Here is a 21,937-nt window from a genome sequence, read left to right on the forward strand (position 1 = left end):
GTAAATGACATGCATCACAGAGATATATCCGGCATTTCTCTGCCAGCTGAAATATTCCAGCAAGGAAATGTTATGTCAGCCATAGGCCTAAAGCACTTCAGCAGAAAACTGCTAGTGTTATTAGACTGTGGTGCTTTCTCCAAAGCAGTTTCCCAACAGAATTATACTCCTCTGGATTCCCTACTAACACTGATGGGCGAAATGTATTTTAAATGAAGCAGACCGTGTTGAATGATCTACAATTATCTTTGTTCATCTCTCCTGTAGAACCGAAAGAATGATGAAGCCTCCTATGAGAAAATGTTAAAGCTAAGAAGGGAGTTTAGCCGAGCCATAACCATTTTGGAAATGATCAAAAGGAGGGAAAAGACAAAACGGGAGTTGTTGCACTTAACGTTGGAAGTGGTGGAGAAAAGGTATGGTATTATGGTAACTCATTGGCCATGAGCAAGAAATATACACTTTCCCCTTCTGAAATATTTCATCTCCCTTTATCCACTCAAGGTATAATTTGGGTGACTTTGGAGGTGAAATACTAAATGAAATAAAGGTTCCAAAGGTTGAGAAAGAGATCCATGCCATCCCACCATCTCTGCATAATGGAAACCATCACAAAATACAAGAATGCAAAATCAAGGTATGTTAATTATGAAGCCATCCCTGCATCGGTTTTACCTGCAGGGACATTGGCAGTTCTTCTACAAAGATGCTTTGAGCCCCTAGTTTAGGTAAAATGGTTCTGCTGCCACCTTTTCGCTTAAGATTGCCAGCTGCAAACTTATGGTAAATGCTTCATGTTTTAGTATTATACCGACTATATGGTATTCTGCAAAAGCTAAAAATGACCTCTTTGTAGAGGTGCAGTTGTATAAAAGGATATTAATACAAAATGTAATTTAATTGTAATGTCACTGGGACAGCCCCTTTTCTAATAAACATGGAAAACTTATTTAAATTTGATGTTGGCTTTGATAAATCTAGAACAGTTAGAAATCAAATGGTTTACATTGGTCACAAGCCTTTTTATGTACAGAAAGCAGAGCAGATAAATTGATGTCCTTGAATTGTTCCTGACTCTCACTCATTTTGGTTCCTGCAATGTGGTCTTGGAACTCGAGGAATAAAAGTGAATATTTTCCTCCTAGAACACCCACCACCCCAATGTGAAAGACGACATCTTCGAAATTGCACGCCTGAAAAAGAAGTATCCAAAGAAGCCAAAAGCAGAAACCTTTGTAACTCCTCAACCCCAAGCCACCTCCGAGCCATTGGCAGTAATTAACAAGAGTGATCTCAAACAATATGACTTCCAAAGCTCAGACGATGACGAATTCCCACAGGTATGTATTTATATAACTGTGCTGTATTGTTTCTGTTTTTGGTTCCCTGCAATAAAAAAGCCATGTCTGCTTTCTTATTGGCTATAGCTGGAGCGTGACGTTCTTTCCATTCTAGGTACCCTCTCCGCTGTCAGAGCTTGAGGAAGAGAATGACCCTGACGGATCTTATGCTTTCAGAAGGAAAGCTGGATGCCAGTATTATGCAGTAAGTCTGATGGAGTAAATTCTTTCTTATAATCTTTCCATCTTTCCTTGCTGTCTGAATGAGTTATAATGTGTTTAGGGTATGGAGCCATCCAAAAGTAAATTTTAAAAATCTCCCCAAAATGCTTTCCCACAGGCAATAAAGTAAAATGCTTGTGGAAAAACACATGCAGCTTTTGCCTTGTGTAGAAACTTTGTCCGTTTTAGGAAAGCAAAGCGCCACATGTGTTTTCCTATGGGCAATTTACTTTATTGCTACTGGTAAAGTTTTGGGGAGATTTGTCACCTGGGTGGTGCAGATTACAGGAGAAGGAAAGTTTAAAACTAAGTAAGCTTTATCAGTAAGGTCTATATGAATAAACTAGTAAACCCTCCAAGTAATGCTGCTCTGAGTCCTCTGTCAAACAAAACACTGCGTTTCTTTCCTTCTATTGTGTACTCATGGGTTTCTTTATCAGACTTCCTTTTTTCAGCCTAAATTTCCAGGGTTTGGGCTTTAGTTTGCTCCTCTCCCCCTCCCTCCTCCCCTCCCTGTAACCTGAGCTCAGAGCTATAAGTGAGCAGGGAGAGACTCGGGCAGGAAATGTCACAGCAAGCTAATATGGCAGCTGCTGTCCTAAATAAACAGAGACTGTGTCTAGAGCTGTTTACTCAGGTATGGAAAAGAAAAAAACTTACGTTCTAGCTTGCACTGTTGTGACTAATCTATTGGCAATAAACTGCCTTGGTAGCATTCCTTCTCCTTTAAACACAGGTGACAAATCTCCCTGAGGTGACCAAAAACTGACTTCTTATATTGTTTCTGCCTTGGCACTCCTGACTGAGTTGGCAGGTTATGGGCAAAACTTTGTCTCCCAAACCTATATGTGGTCAGGGAATGACCACATATCAGTTAAGGTGGCCATACATGGGCCGAAGAAGGCTGCAAATTCAGTCCTGGATATGCATCTAATAAGGAAATGCAAACTGTAATGATTTTTTTTTCTTCCCATGCAGCCTCGTTTGGACCAAATGAATGATACACCGGAAACCACAGACTTATCAGGATTAGCAAGGCATCGGTATAGGCATTGTCTCACGACCCTCACAGTGCCCAGGCGATGTATAGGATTTGCCAGGAAGCGATTAGGCAGAGGTGGAAGGTAATTTTACAGTTCTATATACATGTTACAGTCTTGGTTTTTTCCCCCATTTACAAAAGTGCCAATATTTAATTTTTCTTTTCAACGTATGTTTTAGGGTTATAATGGACCGACTATCGACAGAACATGACTCTGTTCTAAAGCAAATCGACCCTGAAATGTTGTCTGGCTTTTCAAGCTCTTGCACCATTGCACAGCCCCCCTCCTCACCTTCACGGACCAATGCTTCCGATAGACTTTGTGAAAACAGACTTTCTCTTCCCGAGATCCTAAGCAATATTAAATCTTGTCGACTGCAGTGTTTTCAGCCAAGGCTACTACATACACAGGACAACGATAGAGAAGAATGTACCTCAAGGCTAGGGCAAGCTGTGAACTTGAAAAGAGTCTCTGCCTCTTTATTAAACACCAGCAAGAACGGCATAACAGGTATACGCATGTGCTTATTTTTCCACGTGAATGCAGGCTTTTTATGTTCTATATCAGATAAATATGCAGCCATTAATTCCCGGTAGCATAGCTGCCTTTTGTAAACTGCTGCACACCTAGATAAGCTTTACGCCAACCGGGTGCCTTAGTATTCGTTTTGGTACTTATAAGAACTCTGGTTCATTGTTGCACCAATTTACTGTCTGTTTCTTATTAATGCAAAGCGCATGGTTGTGCAGGGACACCTGTTTTAGAGCACATTGATTTGTGTTAAAGAAACCGCTCAATGTAATAATAAAAACTGGCTAAATAGGCTGTGCAAGATAAAAATGTTTCTAGTATAGTTAATCTATAAAGGCTGGACTGACTGGATGTCTAACAGAACACTAATTCCTGCTTTTCAGCTAACTAACTCTGAGTTAGTCAGAGACTTTAAGGAGGGCCACATGGGACATAACTGTTCAGTGAGTTTGTAATTGATCCTTAGCATATAGGTCAAATTCAAAAGCAAACAGTTATTACCCATGTGCCCCCCTCAAGTCACTGATTGGTTACTGACCGGTGGAGACCAAGAGAGCTGCAAAGCAGGAAGTAGTATTCTGGCTATTCTGTTTGACATCCAGTCACTTTATAAATTACATGTTTGGCTAACTATATTAGAAACATTTTTTATTTTACACAGTCTATCTATTTTTTATACTGAACAATTCATTTTAGGGTTTAATCAAGAGGAAATGGTTGTGCAATATATATATATATGAAGTTCTATTCTGGTCAGCATGCATGCGTGCATATTATTATAGTATATTTTCAAGAGACCGGTATTGAGATGGAAGGCCTGCCCTAGAGAGGTTACCTTTACACCAAGGGATATTTAGGTTTAAAATGTAGGTTTAATATTAGATTTTCCATATATCACAATTCCATTTACAGGATCTTAGCTTCCCCTTATATGGTGGGAAACAGTGTCATTTGTTCATGACCATCACCAACAGCAGATCTAGCAGTGAGGCTTCTTATGGCTTTTGATTACCCATACACAGAGGTTTGCTGAGAAACCTTTTCAAAGCTGCACATGTGATGAGATTAGGAAAGGAATGTGGAGCACTAGGTCTAAGCATGCTTTGTGTTTACAAACAATTCTTGGAAAGTGATTCTTTATTAACATTAGGGATGCACCGAATCCAGTATTTTGGATTCAGCCGAACCCCCAAATCCATCACAAAAGATTTGGCCGAATACCAAATCCAAATCCAAATTTGCATATGCAAATTAGGGGTGGGAAGGGGAAAACATTTTTTACTTCCTTGTTTTGTGACAAAAAGTCACGTGATTTCCCTCCCCGCCCCTAATTTACATATGCAAAGTAGGATTTGGTTCGGCCGGGCAGAAGGATTCGGTCGAGTCCTGCTGAAAAGGGCCGAATCCCGAACCGAATCTTGGATTCGGTGCATCCCTAATTAACATCCCCACAGCAAATGCTCATGAGCTTGCAAGCTTCATCATTGCGTGTCCAATATAATAAATAACTGGCATGATGTTGTCTGGTTAGATAGCTGATACAACCCTAATTCACTGTATGGTTTTTGTTTTTGTATTTTTTAATTTTTTTTTTCCCAAACATTAAATCGTTTAATCAGATATTAAGACTATTGCAGGGGGGTCTTATTTGCCATCTGTTCTTAAACTTTAAATCATTGCTGTCTTCATATTAACCAAGCTGCTCAGAAATCCGTATAGTAAGAGGGAGATGGCAGCTTTATAATCGCTGTCTGGTCCTCATTGACTTTGTGAAGTGATAACTGACTCGGCTGTGACATGTTAGAACTGGTTCCCAGCTGCTGTACATTCCACCGCTCGTCGGGGCAGCCATGACAAGGGCAAACATATTGGCATACAGCTGGCATTAGCAGGTCCTGTTTATATAGCCAGAAGAAGCTTCCAACTGCATTGTTATCCTATGCCCAGAAAGCAAATTAATACTAATTTCATCCCTACTAAGGCAGCATACTTCCATTGAGCCCATTATTTTGTGTTTGTCTAATGGTGTCCTATTTACTGTGAAGCTGTTACTGACTAAGCTTGTAGTTTCAGTCTTCACTAAGCCCCCATCACTAAGCCATTTTAGGGCAGCGACACACGGTCAGATTCAGGGAAATGAGTCGCCTGGCGACAAATCTCCTCTTCTTCGGGGCGACTAATCTTCCCCGAACTGCCTCCCCCTGCCTTCCCACTGGCTAGAATGAAAATCGCCTCACGAGGCAACTTGGGGCAAAGTGATTAGAGTTTTATTCTAGCCGGCGGAAAGGCATTTCTAGGAGATTAGTTGCCCAGAAGAAGAGGAGATTTGTCGCCAGGCAACTAATCTCTCCAAATCTGAGCGTGTGTCTCTGCCCTTATTGTGTTAGCCACAAGGGGGGCTACTAGAACAGGATTAAAAGTGAAATAGCCCGCACTGGGGACACAATATGGGGTGGGGATTTTAATAGGGTGCCTGACCTGATCAAGGATAAGGCTCAGCGAAAAATACACTATGGCCTTCGACAATTGGATAGAGTCAACTAATTAAACAGTTGTTTGGAGGTGGAAAAACCCAGACCTCAGGCAATATTCCTGCTACACAAGAGCCACCTCAGCCCTATCTAAAATTTACCTGATCCTGACCACCCCGGAGTTACTCTGGGCGGTCACTAAAATCCACTTCACAACCCGAATTTTCTCAGACCATGCCCCCTCTATTGCTGAGGGTGCAATCCCTTTGCCACCTGGAGCCTCCCACCAAAGTGGCAAACACATATGCCGAGCACCTCTAGGGGTATTGGGAACTGAACGCTAACACTGCTTACGAGTAGACCGTGTGGGAGGCCTGCTAGGCACATACCAAAGGTTTATACACCTCCCTTATAGCGGCAGCAAGGAAGGACACTGAGGCCGAAATCACCAAGGCCAAAACTGACCTTTGTGATGCTGAACAAAACCTAGTTGACAACCCAAATGATAGCACTAGAGAGTACATGAGGTTGGCTCAAAGAAATGTAGATTTACTGACGGTAAAACATTTTTCTAAAAAAGAAGTTTACCGCTCAGCGACTTGGTTGACAAGGGGGATAAAAATGGTAAATTGCCAACCATATTAGCCAAAACTGACACCCCTCGCACAGCAATAGCCAGTGTCAAAGGGGAAAAAGGACATCTAATTATAGACAGGGAGGAAATAGTAGAGCGCTTCAGAGAAAATTTTCAAAACACCTATGCACCCCTACCCCCACATTAGGAGCTCTGAAATACCTGGGAAACATAGACTTCCCTACCATTCCCCAAGAAATGAGAGTGTACCTAAACAGTGATATTACAGAGGAGGAAATAAGGGATGCTATACCTACAATGCCTCTTGGTCGTACCCCAGGTCCAGATGGCCTTCCCACAGAGTGGTACAAGGCCCAATTGTGGTGGTACAATTCCCAATGATTGTTCTCTAAACTTAAACCTATTTTTAATAAAGTATCTGAAAACTATACACTCCCTGACACATGTTTCATGGCATACATTATGCTCATATATAAAGAGGGTAAAGCCCCCTATAACTGTGACCCCTATCACCCCATTTCCCTCTTTCTTCCTAAGTTGTGATGTAAAAATATTTGCAAAAACACTGGCCAACAGACTCAAGAGGGCAGTGAGGGGAGTTGTCCATCCAGACCAGACTGTTCAATAATTTGGAGGCAAACATTGATAACAAAGGGAATAGAATAATAATGTCATTGGACACTGCTAAAGCATTTGATACAGTCTCCTGCTCTAACCTTTGGGAGGCTCTTAGATTGTTTTGTATTGGATCCCTTTTTGTGACCTGGGTAAAGGCTCTGTGCCGGCACCCCAAAGCCAGAATATTAGTGAATGGCATATTGTCAGAATTCATTCATCTAGAATGCGGCACAAGACAAGGATGCCCCCTGTCACCTTCGCTTTTATCATTAGCTATAGAACCCTTGTTGATACTATTCAGAGATTCCTCCAACATAATAGGTATACAGATCAGTAAAATAACTGAAAGGTATAGTTATACGCAAACAATATGCTGCTATACCTGGCCAACTCTAAAGGGGCATTAGACTCTGCACTAGCCTTGGTGGAGGAATTTGGTAATTACTAAGGGTTGAGAGTGAACCAAACTAAGTCTGTACTTTTCCCTCTAGACCCGCTTCCCAATGACCAAAAACTAAACATAGGCTATCTCATGGTTGTACAGTCTTTCAATTACCTAAGGGTCATAATCACAAGGAAATGGTTGCAAGGAGTCTAACCTTACCCCAATAACCAGAGCTCTATACTCAAAGATTCATATATGGGCACAACTCCCCCTTACCCTACCAGGTATAATAAACCTATTCAAAATGGTGTTCCTCCTCAAATTTCTGTATGGCCTACACAAATCCCCAGTAACCCCCAGATCCCAGTGGTTCAAACATATAGACAGATTAACCAGAAGATTTCTCTGGGCAGGAGATCACCCACGCCTAAACTTTAAAATCTTACAAGCCCCAATTACCCGTGGGGCTTGACCCTCCCAAATCTAAAAATGTATCTTCTAGCCAGCCAGTTGATTTATGCCCACTGGTGGCGAACCCCTCTCTTGGACAACCCCTCCATTATACTGGAAGCTAATATTATGGGATCATTAGATGCCCAGGCCAACCTCCTGTACCGGAGAACCTTGACACCACAAATCACTACTAGCAGGGGACCTTTTTACCCATAAAGTGGATCACCGTACCAGAGGCCACCCCTTTAGACTAGAAGAAAATAACTTTCATTTGAAGCAACGTAGGTGATTCTTCACAGTCAGGACAGTGAGGTTGTGGAATGCACTGCCGGGTGATGTTGTGATGGCTGATTCAGTTAATGCTTTTAAGAATGGCTTGGATGATTTTTTGGAAAGACATAATATCAAAGGCTATTGTGATACTAAGCTCTATAGTTAGTATAGGTATGGATATATAGAATTTAATTAAAAGTAGGTAGGGGTGTCTGTATGGATGCTGGGTTTTCATTTGGAGGGGTTGAACTTGATGGACTTTGTCTTTTTTCAACCCAATTTAACTATGTAACTACCACTCCAATGCTAACGGTGATTAACGCATTCCAAAAGGCACTTAAATTAGCACAAGGGCAGAGGTATGTATGGTCGAAATGGGAACCTTTATGGGGTAACAGATCCTTCACACATCTCTCCTCCCTCCCTGATATAGCTATATGGGCCTTGCAGGATATTAAGCTTCTTGTTGGATGGGGACATCTTGAGGGTTTCAAGACCTCAATTTACCTCAAAGCTTGTTCTTTAGGTATGTCCAACTCTCACATGCTTTCAGAGTGCAATTCCCTATCAGACCAATAGAGTTATTTGATACCACTCTGGAGAAATAACTCAGAAGAGACGATGTCGCTAAACCTCTATTACCAAACCTTACAGAAGAGTTGTGGAAGGAAGCCCTGAAACAGATACTAGACTTAACTATATCTGTCAAGGATAGATGCATTCAAATGAAATATCTAAACCGGGTATATCTCACTCCATACATGATCTCCAAAATATTCCCCCAGGCATCTGATACTTGTGTAAAATGTGAAAGGGACATTGGTTCTTATAACAAACAAGGGAAAGTTGTGCTCACCACTAGTTTTTAAAACCATTAGGCGGGGGTGCAATGAGGCTGTGACCACAAAATACATATAGTCAAATACAAGATTCCTCTGCACTCAACCCATTATCAATATATTTAAGACAAAGACATTTTGTGCATACTGCTACTGAAAAATGCCTTACCCTTTAAACAAAACAGGGATTGTTTGTCCATATATTGCAATATATTTAAGCTGGCCAACTACGTCAAAGTCATCCCATATCTGGCCAGTCCTATGCTCAATTTTCATCTGATTCATTAAGAATTCTATTGCTTCATTATACATTTTACAAAGGGACTAAGTTTTACCTGCAACTTACTAGCTGCTTTCAAAGTAAAACTCCCAAACTTGGCTGCCCTTTTATTAGACACCAGTGGGATCACCTGACTATAGTTGGAGAGGGTGGGAGCTACAACATGGAGCTGGTCACTGCTCCTGTATAACAAACAAGGGAAAGTTGTGCTCACCACTAGTTTTTAAAATCATTAGGCGGGGGGTGCAACGAGGCTGTGACCACAAAATACATATAGACAATTACTAGAGTCCTCAGCACTCAACCCTTAAATATATTGCAATATATGGACAAACAATCCCTGTTTTGTTTAAAGGGTATGGCATTTTTCAGTAGCAGTATGCACAAAATGTTTTGAATATACCGGTATTGATAATGGGTTGAGTGCTGAGGACTCTTGACATTGGTTCTTATATGCATGTATTCTGGCACTGGCCATTAATCCAATCCTTCTGGAGAGATATTGTGTATTACATATCTGATGTTTAGAGATACCTAGACTATTGTCACCTCTGATTTGCCTACTTGGAGTAGAGGAAGATATGGACATCAATAACCACGCTAGACTGTGCTAAAAAAGCTATTCTTTTAAATTGGAAAGCAACCTGGTTAACAACTCTTTGCCCAACCAGAAACTGCCGTATCTCGCTAGAGGTTGCCCGCAGAAATTCCATGCAGTGTGGGGTACTTGGGTATCATTCCATGACGCAAAAACAAGTTGACGTGTGTACTGTTGAATCCTTCACCTTCCTCTCTCTTCTCCTTTACCTTCTTGCTTTTCTTCTTTCCTTACAACAAATGTTGTTTAAAATTTGCAAAAATAAAACTATATAATTACTGGCATGCATTAAGGGATACTGTCATGGGAAATCATGTTTTTTTCAAAATGCATCAGTTAATAGTGCTGCTCCAGCAGACTTCTGCACTGAAATCCATTTCTCAAAAGAGCAAACAGATTATTTTTTTTATATTTAATTTTGAAATCTGACATGGGGCTAGACATATTGTCAGTTTCCCAGCTGCCCTAGTCATGTGACTTGTGCTGTGATAAACTTCAATCACTCTTTACCTCTGTACTGCAAGTTGGAGTGATATTGCCCCCTTCCTTTCCCACCAGCAGAACAATGGGAAGGCAACCAGATAACAGCACTCAATAGTAAAAAACCCAGGTCCCATTGTGACTCCTTCAGTTATATTGAGTAGGAGAAACAACAGGTTACCAGAAAACAGTTCCATGGTGCAGCACTGGCTTTTTCTGAAAGCACATGACCAGGCAAAATGACTTGAGATGGCGCCTACACACCAATATTACAACTAAAAAAATACACTTGTTGGGTCAGAAATGAAATTTTACATGGTAGAGTGAATTATTTGCAGTGTAAAGAGTGTCATGTAGAAATAAAAATTATACCATAAAAATCATGACTAATGAAGCAAAGTGAAAGGAGGAATCGGCACACAGGAACAAATGCAATGTAAAAGTGTTTATTGTGTCAAATGATGCACAATGTTTCGGGGGCACGCCCCTTTAAAATCCTTTTAAAGCCTGTACTGAAAGATGCCATAAAACATTGAGTGTATTTGTATAACCCTGTCTAATTGTAGATATATACATATTATTGTTTGTGTTGTTGTAGTGACAGGAGGCATCACAGAGGAACAATTCCAGACACACCAACAGCAGCTGGTTCAAATGCAAAAGCAACAGCTGGCACAGCTCCAGCAAAAACAACAGTCACAGCAGTCCTTGCAGCAGAGCCATCCGAAAGCACAGGTACATTGTCCTTCCAACAAAACTCAATGCAGCAAACTGCAGCCATTCTGCTGAATCATGTCTGTAATGGGAAAGATTTTGCATTTTGTTATGTTGTATAATGGACTTCTTAGTTTTCATGTTCTATATTATAGGATGTTCTACCCTTTCTGTATGATTAAATATTTCACTTTTGGGCTTCCTTGCCATAGAAGGGCACAATGCTATTGGCCAAGCTATATGATGGTGCAGAACTTTAAGATGGCTACTAATATATATTCATGTTTCATTAGAAGGTACACACGCTCTTGTAATATGCAATGATAAGTTTTGGATAAAATGAGTATGTATTTAGGTTACCTTTTGGCCCTATGACCTGCAGCCTTTTAGCTGCGAATAAATTGTAACACAGATCATCCCCCTTACTGTCTGTTATGGCTGACCCACAGTGGTCAAGTTCAGTAACATATTGTAATAATAGAATACAGTAGAACCCCCAGTTTTCAGAGAACCTGAAAAAAATTTGTAAAATCAGGGAAATGTTATTCTGTTTAATATATAGGTGGCACCACAAAAAAGATGGATGAAGAGGGACAACTTAAAATCAGAGGATATACATGAGAATTCTCTGTACTATAGCAGAGATGTTTGTTTTGTTTCTGTCATTAATTTTTTTTCATCCACTGCTCTTGTCTAGGGCTCGTGCAATTCCGACTGCATGTCCAAGACGCTTGACTCAGCAAGTGCCCTTTTTGCAGCATCTGCTGTGGTCAATTCCCCTACTCCAGGCCGCAGTGAAGTGAGCAAGGATCAAAATGCCGGTCACAGCAACCTGAATGGCGTTGTACAACCTTCAGGTACGGATGAGGCGGAATAAAAGACACATCTCGTTAAATAAAGGCATGCCAAATATAACAGAGTTAATTTAAATGTTTTTACAACCAGGATGTATGCATGACACCAGGTGTAATGGGACTTGGCGTTAGGGGAAGATAATGATGCTAGAAAACTCACAAGTGGACAGTTTGTGACCAGGATGGAGGTTTAAGTTGCCTTTTATCCTGAAGTAGTTCTGGAATGCTAATATGAATAAGAAAGATACTGTGCTTGGAAACTATTCCGGGAGAGGTGCAGTCTGGGAAAGGAAAAGCTGAAATTGGGAAGGAAGGGTGGTGGTAAAATCTGGGACAGAGCTGTCCAACTGGAGGGCGTCAGGCAGCATGTGACCTTTAAGGGATTCTTATGGCTCCTAGACTGCTCAACAGCTCAAATGAGAGAAAGATTATGGTGAAGGAATACACAGAGAGAGATGCATTATGGGGAAAAAAAGATGTGAAACAGCAGCTGGGGAGCCGTGAGAGATGATGTGTAGCGTCTGCATTATGGCATCTCCAAAAGTGTCACACGATACAACTAAATCACCAAGTTTAAAAGATTTATTTTTTTGGCTGCTTCTGCAACTATTAATGGTCAACTCCTGTATCAGACCTATGAACAGTCTTCAGTTATGAGAGGCCTTTTGATGCCAGCATGTAGCTAGTCAGGTTGACACAACTATGTGCCTCCTTTTGACATACAGTGCTTACAGTGCTCTGCTTGCTGTTACTTATGTGAGTAACAAGTACGTAGGCATATAACAGGTATGCCTTTTATTTTTACTTTAGTTTAACATCTGGGGTATTTTTTTTTTTTTCCAGGTACTGCTAAAACGCTGTACTCCACAAATATGGCTTTATCATCCAGCCCAGGGATTTCCACCGTTCAGCTTGTAAGGACAGTTGGCCATCCTAGCACTAACCACTTAATTCCAACATTGTGCACAAGCAACCCTCAGACCCTTACTATGGGCAATTCTTGCCTAGCAAACACAGTCCACCTCAACAATGTCAGTGTTGTGTCCCCTGTCAATGTTCATCTCAATACAAGGACTTCTGCACCATCGCCAACAGCCTTAAAACTTGCCACAGTCGCTGCCAGCATGGACCGAGTGCCAAAGGTTACTCCCAGCAGTGCCATCAGCAGCATAGCCAGGTATTTATATCATATATCGTATCTTCTTACTCTCTCAAACCAGCATCATGGTCCTCCATAGACCATCCATAACCCTTTACCTGCCAACAGGCCTCACTAGTGGGATGATCACATAGGTATATTTATCAAAGAGTGAAGTTAAAGATAGCCACAGTCCTCTAGAGTGAAATTCCACCAAACTCTCTTCATTGCTATGGGATTTTTAAAAATGTATTTATCAATGGGTGAAAGTTCATTAAATACTCCTTTCAAACTTCTATAGAAATTAATGGAGATTGGCGGAATTTCACTCTAGAGGACTGTGGCGATCTCTAACTTTACTCTTTCATAAATATACCCCATAGTTGGAATCACTGTTTATGGGTAGATTGGGGGCTGCTCTGGGCATGTTTTTGCCTTAGGATCAGCACAGTGTTACAGGCTGATTTGTGGATACATGTTTGCCTCATGTAGTTGTCAATATACTGATCTTGTGTTTTCCTTTCTCCTCCCACAGAGAAAACCATGAACCAGAAAGATTGGGTTTAAATGGAATCGCAGACAACACAGTAGCTATGGAAGTGACATAACTCTCAACCTATGGACTTGGCCTGACATTTTTAGGCGTTTGTTTTCCAACAAAATGCAAATTATTTATATATATATATATATATATATATATATATATATATATATATATATATATATATATATATATATATATATATATATATATATATATATATATATATATATATATATATATATATAAATATACAACGTTCTGCGAATCACAGTGCGCTAATAAGGACCTAAACGGACTGTCAGCGTATAGGGCCATTCCTCCCATACGCCATGTACATTTTGTAAAAAAAAAATTAAAAAAAAAAATCACTACCTTGTAAAATAGTTTATTTGTATCATCGATATTATTTCTGTTACTTGAATAGTAGATATTCATCATCATCATGCTTTTGCACTTGAATTTGCAACTGAATTGATATAAAACAGGAAAAAAATAGACAAAAACATTAAAAAAAAAAAAAAGAAATCTTTTACCGGGATCATGAGCATGAAGTGGGATCCTGTATCACTTGTTTTAACTATTTATTTTGCCATGTTTACATTTTGTATCTTGTACAAAGAAATGCGACTTTGTGTCTACAGAAGCGCGTGCGAGAGAAAAAAAACAGATTCGTAGCTAGGAAAAAAATGAAATTCTTGTAATTCTTTTCTAAAGGAAATTGTAAAGTTTTCACTCGGTTCATTTTGTTTCACAATTTGACTTATTACAAACGTTTTTTGGTAAATAATTTAGCAGCATTTCACTGTCAGAATATGAAGTTCGAGACAAAAATAGTATTTTCTATTACTGTGCTGGGGGGGGGGAGGGATGGATCGATAATTAAAAAGAAAGAAAAAAAGTACATACCGACTCACTTTTCCGTATATTTTGAATGTATATTTCTATTTATAAGATCAGTTTATATTAGTCTATGGGGGGGTGAGAAATGATGCATCTGGCGCACAGTCCGTGCAGACACACGCAATGATTTTTTTTCCCAGACATTTTATCAGAAAAAAAAATGCATATTTTATCCAACACCCAAAGTAAAAGAGTATTTTACCAGTTCTGTATTGCATTCTATACCATTGCAATAATTATTGCATTTCCAATATCGAGCCATCCCTGGTGGAGGGAGGGGGGTTGGGGGGGCAGTTGCTATGGTTGTCTTACCAATTGGGATAATTTTCCTGTAGCTGCAAGGCAAGTAACGGGTCTGAAATAGTCTGACTAATCGTTGGACACGTTAGTAGTGTTGGTAGTGGTTTGTTTGTTTTTTTTGGCTTTTTTTTTTTTTTTTTTTTTACATTTTTTTGTATTTTTTTATACTGTTCCTGTAAATTAGATACGTGTAGTGCCGTTTCTCAGAGTGTTCCTTAATGCACTAGTCCAGACAACTTTCCCTGTTACTTGTTCTTGATAAGTGAAAAACTGCAGGGAAATAAAATACATATCAAAACACTGAACCCTGGCGCCAATGTCTTCTTTGTCTCACTGAAAGAAGTGGATGCCAGATACTATCACTGGATGCCAAAATCATCTCCGACACCTGTGGGTGCAGTAAGCAAAGGCACAGGCCCATATCTGGGGCATATGTCACACATACAGTTAGGTCCATACATATTTGGACAGACAACTTTTTTCTACTTTTGGTTCTGTATTTTACCACAATGAATTTTAAATGAAACGACTCAGATGCAGTTGAACTGCAGACTTTCAGCTTTAATTCAGTGGGTTGAACAAAAAGATTGCATAAAAATGTGAGGAACTAAAGCCTTTTTTAACACAATCACATCATTTCAGGGGCTCAAAATTAATTGGACAAATTAAAATTAAAAACTGAAAATAAAATGTTCATTTCTAATACTTGGTTGAAAACCCTTTGCTGGCAATGACAGCCTGAAGTCCTTTCAGTTGCTGTTTGTTTGTGGGCCTTTCTGTTCGAAGTGTAGTCTTCAACAAGTGAAATGCAACTCAATTGGGTTCAGATCAGGTGACTGACTTGGCCATTCAAGAATATTCCACTTCTTTGCTTTAATAAACTCCTGGATTGCGTTGGTTGTATTGTCCATCTGTATTATGAAACGCCTCCCAATCAATTTGACTGCATTTAGCTGTATTTGAGCAGACAGTATGTCTCTGAACACCTCTGAATTAATTAGGCTGCTTCTGTCCTGTGTCACATCATGGATAAACACTAGTGTCCCAGTGCCACTGGCAGCCATGCACGCTCAAGCCATCACATAGCCTCCGCCATGTTTTATACATGATGTGGTATGCTTTGGATCATGAGCTGTTCCACACCTTCTCCATACTTTTTTCTTGCCATTGTTCTGGTAGAGGTTGATCTTTATTTCATCTGTCCAAAGAATGTTTTTCCAGAACTGTGCTGGCTTTTTTAGATGTGTGGTTTTTTTTTTGTTTTGTTTTTTTTAAGCAAAATCCAATCTAGCCTTCCTTATGAGTGGCTTGCACATTGCAGTGCACCCTCTGTATTTACTTTCATGCAGTCTTCTCTTTATGGTAGACTTGGATATCGATACGCCTACCTCCTGGAGAGTGTTGTTCGCTTGTTTGGTTGTTGTGAAGGGGTTTCTCTTCACCATGGAAATTATTCTGCGATCATCCACCACTGTTGTCTTCCATGGACACCCAGATCTTTTTGCATTGCTGAGTTCACCAGTGCTTTCTTTCTCAGGATGTACCAAACCGTAGATGTTGCCACTCCAAATATTGTAGTAATTTCTCGGATCGGTTTTTTCTGTTTTTGCAGCTTAAAGGAATACTGTCATGGCAATAACATTTTTTCAAAATGAATCAGTTAATAGTGCTGCTCCAGCAGAATTCTGCACTGAAATCCATTTCTCAAAAGAGCAAACTGATTTTTTTTTTTATATTCAATTTTGAAATCTGACATGGGGCTAGACATATTGTCAATTTCCCAGCTGCCCCAAGTCATGTGACTTGTGCTCTGATAAACTTCAGTCACTCTTTACTGCAAGTTGGAGTGATATCACCCCCCCCAGCAGCCAAACAAAAGAACAATGGGAAGGTAACCAGATAGCAGCTCCCTAATAAAAGATAACAGCTGTCTGGTAGATCTAAGAACAACACTCAATAGTAAAAACCCATGTCCCACTGAGACACATTCAGTTACATTGAGAAGGAAAAACAGCAGCCTGCCAGAAAGCATTTCTCTCCTAAAGTGCAGGTACAAGTCACTGATTATTAATCTGAGCTGAATGGTGAGGATCAATTGTAAACTCACTGAACAGTTATGTCCCATGTGACCCCCCCTTAAAGGAGAAGCAAACCCAAAAGTTAAAAAACCCTACCCTACATAGACCCCCCTCCCCTAGCCTAAGTGTTACCATGGGCAAATGCCCTAACTTTTAACTGACCCATAACTGGGGCATCTGAATCCAAACTGGTTCAGAAAGCTCTCTTGGATTCCCCATTGCCGCTACAGACAGATAACTGGAATCGGTATTTCCCAGTACTATTTAACTTTGAAAGTGAACAAGCCAGACGGCAGATAATAATTAATAATCAATGATAAAGACCCAAGGAGTGTCCACAAATAACTAAGTTCAAAATATCTGGGCCTGAAAAGGGGACTTAACCTCCGGGACTTTATCACTGAGTAAGAAAATTTCTGCAATAATCCAAACAATTTTTTAAAAAGGCAATATTTATTCACAGCCATGCCCCAAATAGTTAAAAACAAATTTAAAAACAAAGGAGCAACACATGGGAGGAGGGATCCCTCTCCTTAGATCATTTGAACACACAACCCAATTTAAATAAATCGGATAGGAGGAACAAATAGTATATATAATGACAGCTGTGAGACACCCAACTATGGGAAATATGAACGGTCAAATCATTAAGCATACATCTATGCCACTAGTTGTGTCCATCAATGAGTTGCCACGCAGCTGATTAAGCAATGTGTTAAAACAATAGATGGTGTAATGTGCAACGAAGCATAGAACATGGGCACTGTCCAAAACGTTGTATGTATTTGAGATTACCCCAATAACACAAGTGCTGGGTCTCCTCCAGAAGACAACGCCCCAAGGTGTTAGTCAGGGACAGGATATAAAGTTTGTATAATATAGATCGGCAGTGAGATCTGTATATTAATGACAGATGGTATTAGGAATCCATATCTAAAAGTCTAACAACATCCTTAGCGATTTAGCAATCGCAATACTGCACAAAGGATTTTCTTGCAGCCGTAATATACATAGCAAGACTCATGGAATCCTGAAATGTCACTGTCCTGTCCGATCCAAAATAACACAAGTGAATATACAGACCGTGTTCCTGAAGTTTCACCACTGAGCCGGTTTAAGGTGAGTGAGTAAGTCCTGCGTCCATAATTCAATGCCTTGTCAACGCAAATCCTTGAAGGGCCCCTTCTCCCAGAACGCCGCACCAACCTTAACGACTGTTTGGCCACCAACTGCAGCTTTGTCAAGATATTTCCCAGTACTATGCCTCACTGGGAACAATATTAATATGAGGGGGGGGGGTTGGAAATGGAGCAGCATTTCTGCATTTGTCATTTTCTTGTCCACAGCCTATAATCTCATTTGTTTATATTGGAGTCAATTTTGCACTAGATCAGTCATATACATAACATGACCTTACCTCTAACAATGGCATAATTACCCTCCTCTGTCCATAATATTTCTGTGCCTCTGAAATGCTGTCTATTTAAAGGAATACTGCCATAATAAGCCAACAGGCTGTGTCTGTGCCTGTGCTCTAGCAGGGCTGTGTGATTGTATTGCATTCACTTTGCAATCGGTGTAGCTCAGCAAGTGATCTGGTAACAGCCGGGCCACCGGCAGAAATCATAGGGCCCAATTTTACTTAGTAGGGCCAGCCCAACCAGGGGGCTTGGGTTATTAGCCAGTGACCCTGGGAGGTAAATAAGTAGCCAATTAAACTTTATGCCTGGCCATGCCATTATCCACCTGAAATCCATATAGTACTCATATGTTAATAGGTTGTCATTCAGCAGGAACAGCACACTCAGCTTTCTCATAGCTCATATCCAGAGGCACCTTTAAACTATGCAATCTCTGTAAGGTTTCTCATAACCTGTGTCTAGACCCATGAATGAAGTAGTTTTGCAGGAAGAACCCTGTTAGTCTGCTCATAGTCTATAAACTGGGGCTACCCCAGCTAATTGTGCTTGCACACTGTTCAATGCCCACTTAATTTTGTATGTCTGCTACTGTAGAGAGCAATCATTGCTGGGGCTTATTTATGTTGAGCCCTTGAGTGGAGGTCATTGTTATTGTAGGAATACATTGGTGGCTCACCTTTAAGTTAACTTTTAGTACGATATAGAATGGCCAATTTTAAGCAACTTTTCAATCGGTCTTCATTATTTATAATAGTATAATTATTTGCCCTGTTCTTCTGACTCATTCTAGCTTTCAAATGGGGGTCACTGACCCCATCTTAAGACAAATTCTCTGTAAGGCTACAGATTTATTATTTTTACCACTCATCTCTCTAGTCAGGCCCTCTCCTATTCATATTCCAGTCTTTTATTCAAATCAATGCATGGTTGCTTGGTTAATGTGGACCCTAGCAACCAGAACGCTTAAAACTGGAAAGCTGCTGAATAAAAAGCATTATACTAAAATTTGACTTGGAGGTGAACAACCCCTTTAATTGTGGTTTTGGATTTTACATGACCCAAGTGGATTGTAAATTCCACTGAGGCAGGAGCTGATGGGAATGATTTATAATCTCTGTAAAGCCCCTGTGGTATATGTTGTTGCTACATAAACAAAAGCATAATGATGCCTAAACAGCATACTGGTAGGAATACACGTGGGATTGGGCCCTGATCCTGTTAGCACTCATATATATATATATATATATATATATATATATATATATATATATAAATATAAATAAGCAGCTGTAGGGTGTCACACATGCAGCAATACACAGGACATGCATGTAGCACAAGGTATGAGCATGTGTATAAATAATAGTAATAAATAGATGCAGTAGAGGCAGACCTGGAGCTGCAAGGGGAAGAACATTCCCTGTACAACAGACATATATCTGCCTCATATCAAGAGGAATGTTATATAGATCCCAAGGCTGCAGCAGCTCTATAGAAGACATCTCCGCCCTCTCTCCCCAATCGCCTTACCCCAGCAAATGCTTTCTCTGAGCCTAAAGACCACAATTCCCATGAAGCCTTGCAACCTCATCCTGTAGTGGAAGCGCGCATGCGCCGGGAGGCTGATGCAGTACAAAGCTGGTAGGGCTGGTGCTGATGCAGGATGGCTGAGCTCTGATTCATGCTGATCGGATGGTACCAGGGACTGAGTGTGATGCTGCCCGGGGCAGGGAGATGAGCTGCTGATTGTGCCCAGGCTCTGGATTGATGATTTCCCGTTAGACTGGGGGTGGGGGGATCGGAGCTGGTTCTTATCGGAGCCCCTGGAAGGAGTCGCTATGGCAGATCCAGCCGAGTGCAGCATTAAAGTCATGTGCCGCTTTCGGCCACTCAACAAAGCGGAGATCCAGAGGGGAGATAAATTCATCCCGGTGTTTAAGGGAGACGATACCATCGTGATCGGGGTAAGTGGGCTCTCGGGTGCGAGTGGGGCTGGTTGCCGGGGCTTCTCCATCTATCAGCCATGTGGGCGGTCCCTCTCTGTCAGTTATGTGTATCAGGGCTATCCCTAAGTCTGTGAGAAGAGGGGAGCCTAATAGAGCGGGCTGGTTCCTTGTTCTCAGCCACAGCCTTTGCATCAGGCAGGATCTGTGCGATTATTTGTGTGCGATTCCTGTGTATCATATAGTTAGTGGCAGTCCAAGCCAAGTCCACTTGCAATGGCTTATCAGTGTGCATCAGTTGTCATGAGCTGTCCCTCAGCATGGAGGTGCCCTGTGCTTCTTATGTGACTAGTTAGGGTGTCATTCCTGTGCATCACTAGCAAGAGGAATCCCCTGTGCATCAGAGGTTTCACTGATTAGATCCCTGGCCATCAGCTGTAGCTATGGGATTCCTGTGCATCGGGCATAACCTGCCCAAGGTTGGGCTCCATCCCTGCCTCCCTGAGCTGTGTTTAATGAGCCAGACACAAGAAGATTATTGATGGTGGCCTGTGCCCCAGAGGCAGGACACATCTGCACCCCACGTGGTGGATCTCAATGGCCCTGTGATGTCATTCTGGTGACTCCTACAGGGCAAGAGTGAGTTGCAAGGGTCCAGCTGCTGCAGCCCAAACACAATAAGAACTGTATTAATTCATTGTATTTCTAACACTGTGCAGTTAACCCTCTAGATGCCAGTGTTCCCCTTCCCTGCACTTAGCATACACACGCACACCTACAATGGCATCACGTCAATCCCTAGTGTACCGATATGCAATTCTGTGATGCAGAATTTCTGGAGAAGTAGTTCTGTGCCAGCTGGACAGGACCGATGTCCCTGCACTAATGCTTTGCCCTCCTGCTGTGCATCCTCCATTGTGCAAACTGTCACTGGCCGGGCACAGATGGAAGCTATGGGGAGTCACTGACTGGTGGATTATGACTGGTTACATTGAAATTGAATCCTGCTAGTCAGACGCAAGTCATTCACCAGCCTTGGCTACCATCTATCTCCCCTCCCCCACTGCAGATCAGCAGCCCTTGTGCTGGTTCTCTGGCAGCCGGGGAGAGATTGTGGCAGATTCTGGGCTGCTGCAGCCTCCCCACCATTGATCCCATGACATCACCCTTGGTGCATGCGCAGCCTCCCTTCTGCAGAGAAGCAGCTGATTGACATCCCACCCCCATCCCCATCCTTTTCCCCAGGAGACAAGGGGGGTTTCTTCTAGGACAAGAGCTGGCTCAGGTGGATGAATGTAAATAAGGGCCTTACCAATTCATGTGAGAAGACAATGAAGCAGTAGCTGCAGATCCTCTTAAAACACAGAGCTGTGTTATGCGAAGCAGGTTCAGCAAAGATCTATTTCTAGATAGAAAATAAAACTGCCATACTACATACCCCTCAATAATGGGCTTCTGGAGCCTGAATCCTTGACTTGCCCTTGATTTTCACTTAAATGGAAGGGTTTAATTCAGGGTCATTATTTTAAGGAACAGTAACAAAAAATGAAAGTGTTATAATAAAAATATATTGCAGTGTTGTCCTGCACTAGTAAAACTACTGTGTTTGCTTCAGAAACACTACTATTGTTTATATAAATAAGCTGCTATGTGGCCATGGGGGCAGCCATCCCAAGGAGAAAAGGCTCAGGTTATACAGCAAATAGCAGATAAGCTCTGTAGAACATAATGGTGTTATCTGTTATCCACTATTTAACCTGTGCCATATAGTCTTTTTTCAATTTCCACCATTGCTACACAGCAGCTTGTTTATATGAACTATAGTAGTGTTTCTGAAGCTAACAGGTCAGTTTACCAGTGCAGAGCAACAGTATATGATATTTTCATTACTTTTATTTTTGGTGTTACTGTTCCTTTAAT

General features: G+C 41.1%; 2 protein-coding genes across 3 annotated transcripts in view; both read left to right on the forward strand.

Annotated features, from left to right (window-relative positions):
* The window catches only part of epc2.L (enhancer of polycomb homolog 2 L homeolog), a 41,218-nt gene extending 26,335 nt beyond the window's left edge, over positions 1-14,883 (forward strand). For both annotated transcript variants that reach the window (XM_041577413.1, XM_041577414.1), the window contains exons 5-15: positions 268-416; positions 505-637; positions 1,146-1,340; positions 1,456-1,545; positions 2,541-2,686; positions 2,784-3,115; positions 10,727-10,863; positions 11,540-11,699; positions 12,540-12,873; positions 13,370-13,508; positions 13,603-14,883. In XM_041577413.1, the coding sequence (XP_041433347.1) occupies positions 268-416; positions 505-637; positions 1,146-1,340; positions 1,456-1,545; positions 2,541-2,686; positions 2,784-3,115; positions 10,727-10,863; positions 11,540-11,699; positions 12,540-12,873; positions 13,370-13,442 (1,749 nt within the window). In that variant the 3' untranslated portion in view covers positions 13,443-13,508; positions 13,603-14,883. The remainder of the gene's footprint in view (positions 1-267; positions 417-504; positions 638-1,145; positions 1,341-1,455; positions 1,546-2,540; positions 2,687-2,783; positions 3,116-10,726; positions 10,864-11,539; positions 11,700-12,539; positions 12,874-13,369; positions 13,509-13,602) is intronic.
* Positions 14,884-19,685: 4,802 nt separating this feature from the next.
* kif5c.L (kinesin family member 5C L homeolog) overlaps positions 19,686-21,937 on the forward strand; it is a 39,873-nt gene continuing 37,621 nt past the window's right edge. Inside the window, exon 1 of the mRNA XM_018235757.2 lies at positions 19,686-20,038. Within this exon, the coding sequence (XP_018091246.1) occupies positions 19,913-20,038 (126 nt within the window). The 5' untranslated portion in view covers positions 19,686-19,912. The remainder of the gene's footprint in view (positions 20,039-21,937) is intronic.

The sequence above is a fragment of the Xenopus laevis genome, chromosome 9_10L, assembly GCF_017654675.1.
Source record: "Xenopus laevis strain J_2021 chromosome 9_10L, Xenopus_laevis_v10.1, whole genome shotgun sequence".
Lineage (NCBI taxonomy): Eukaryota > Metazoa > Chordata > Amphibia > Anura > Pipidae > Xenopus > Xenopus laevis.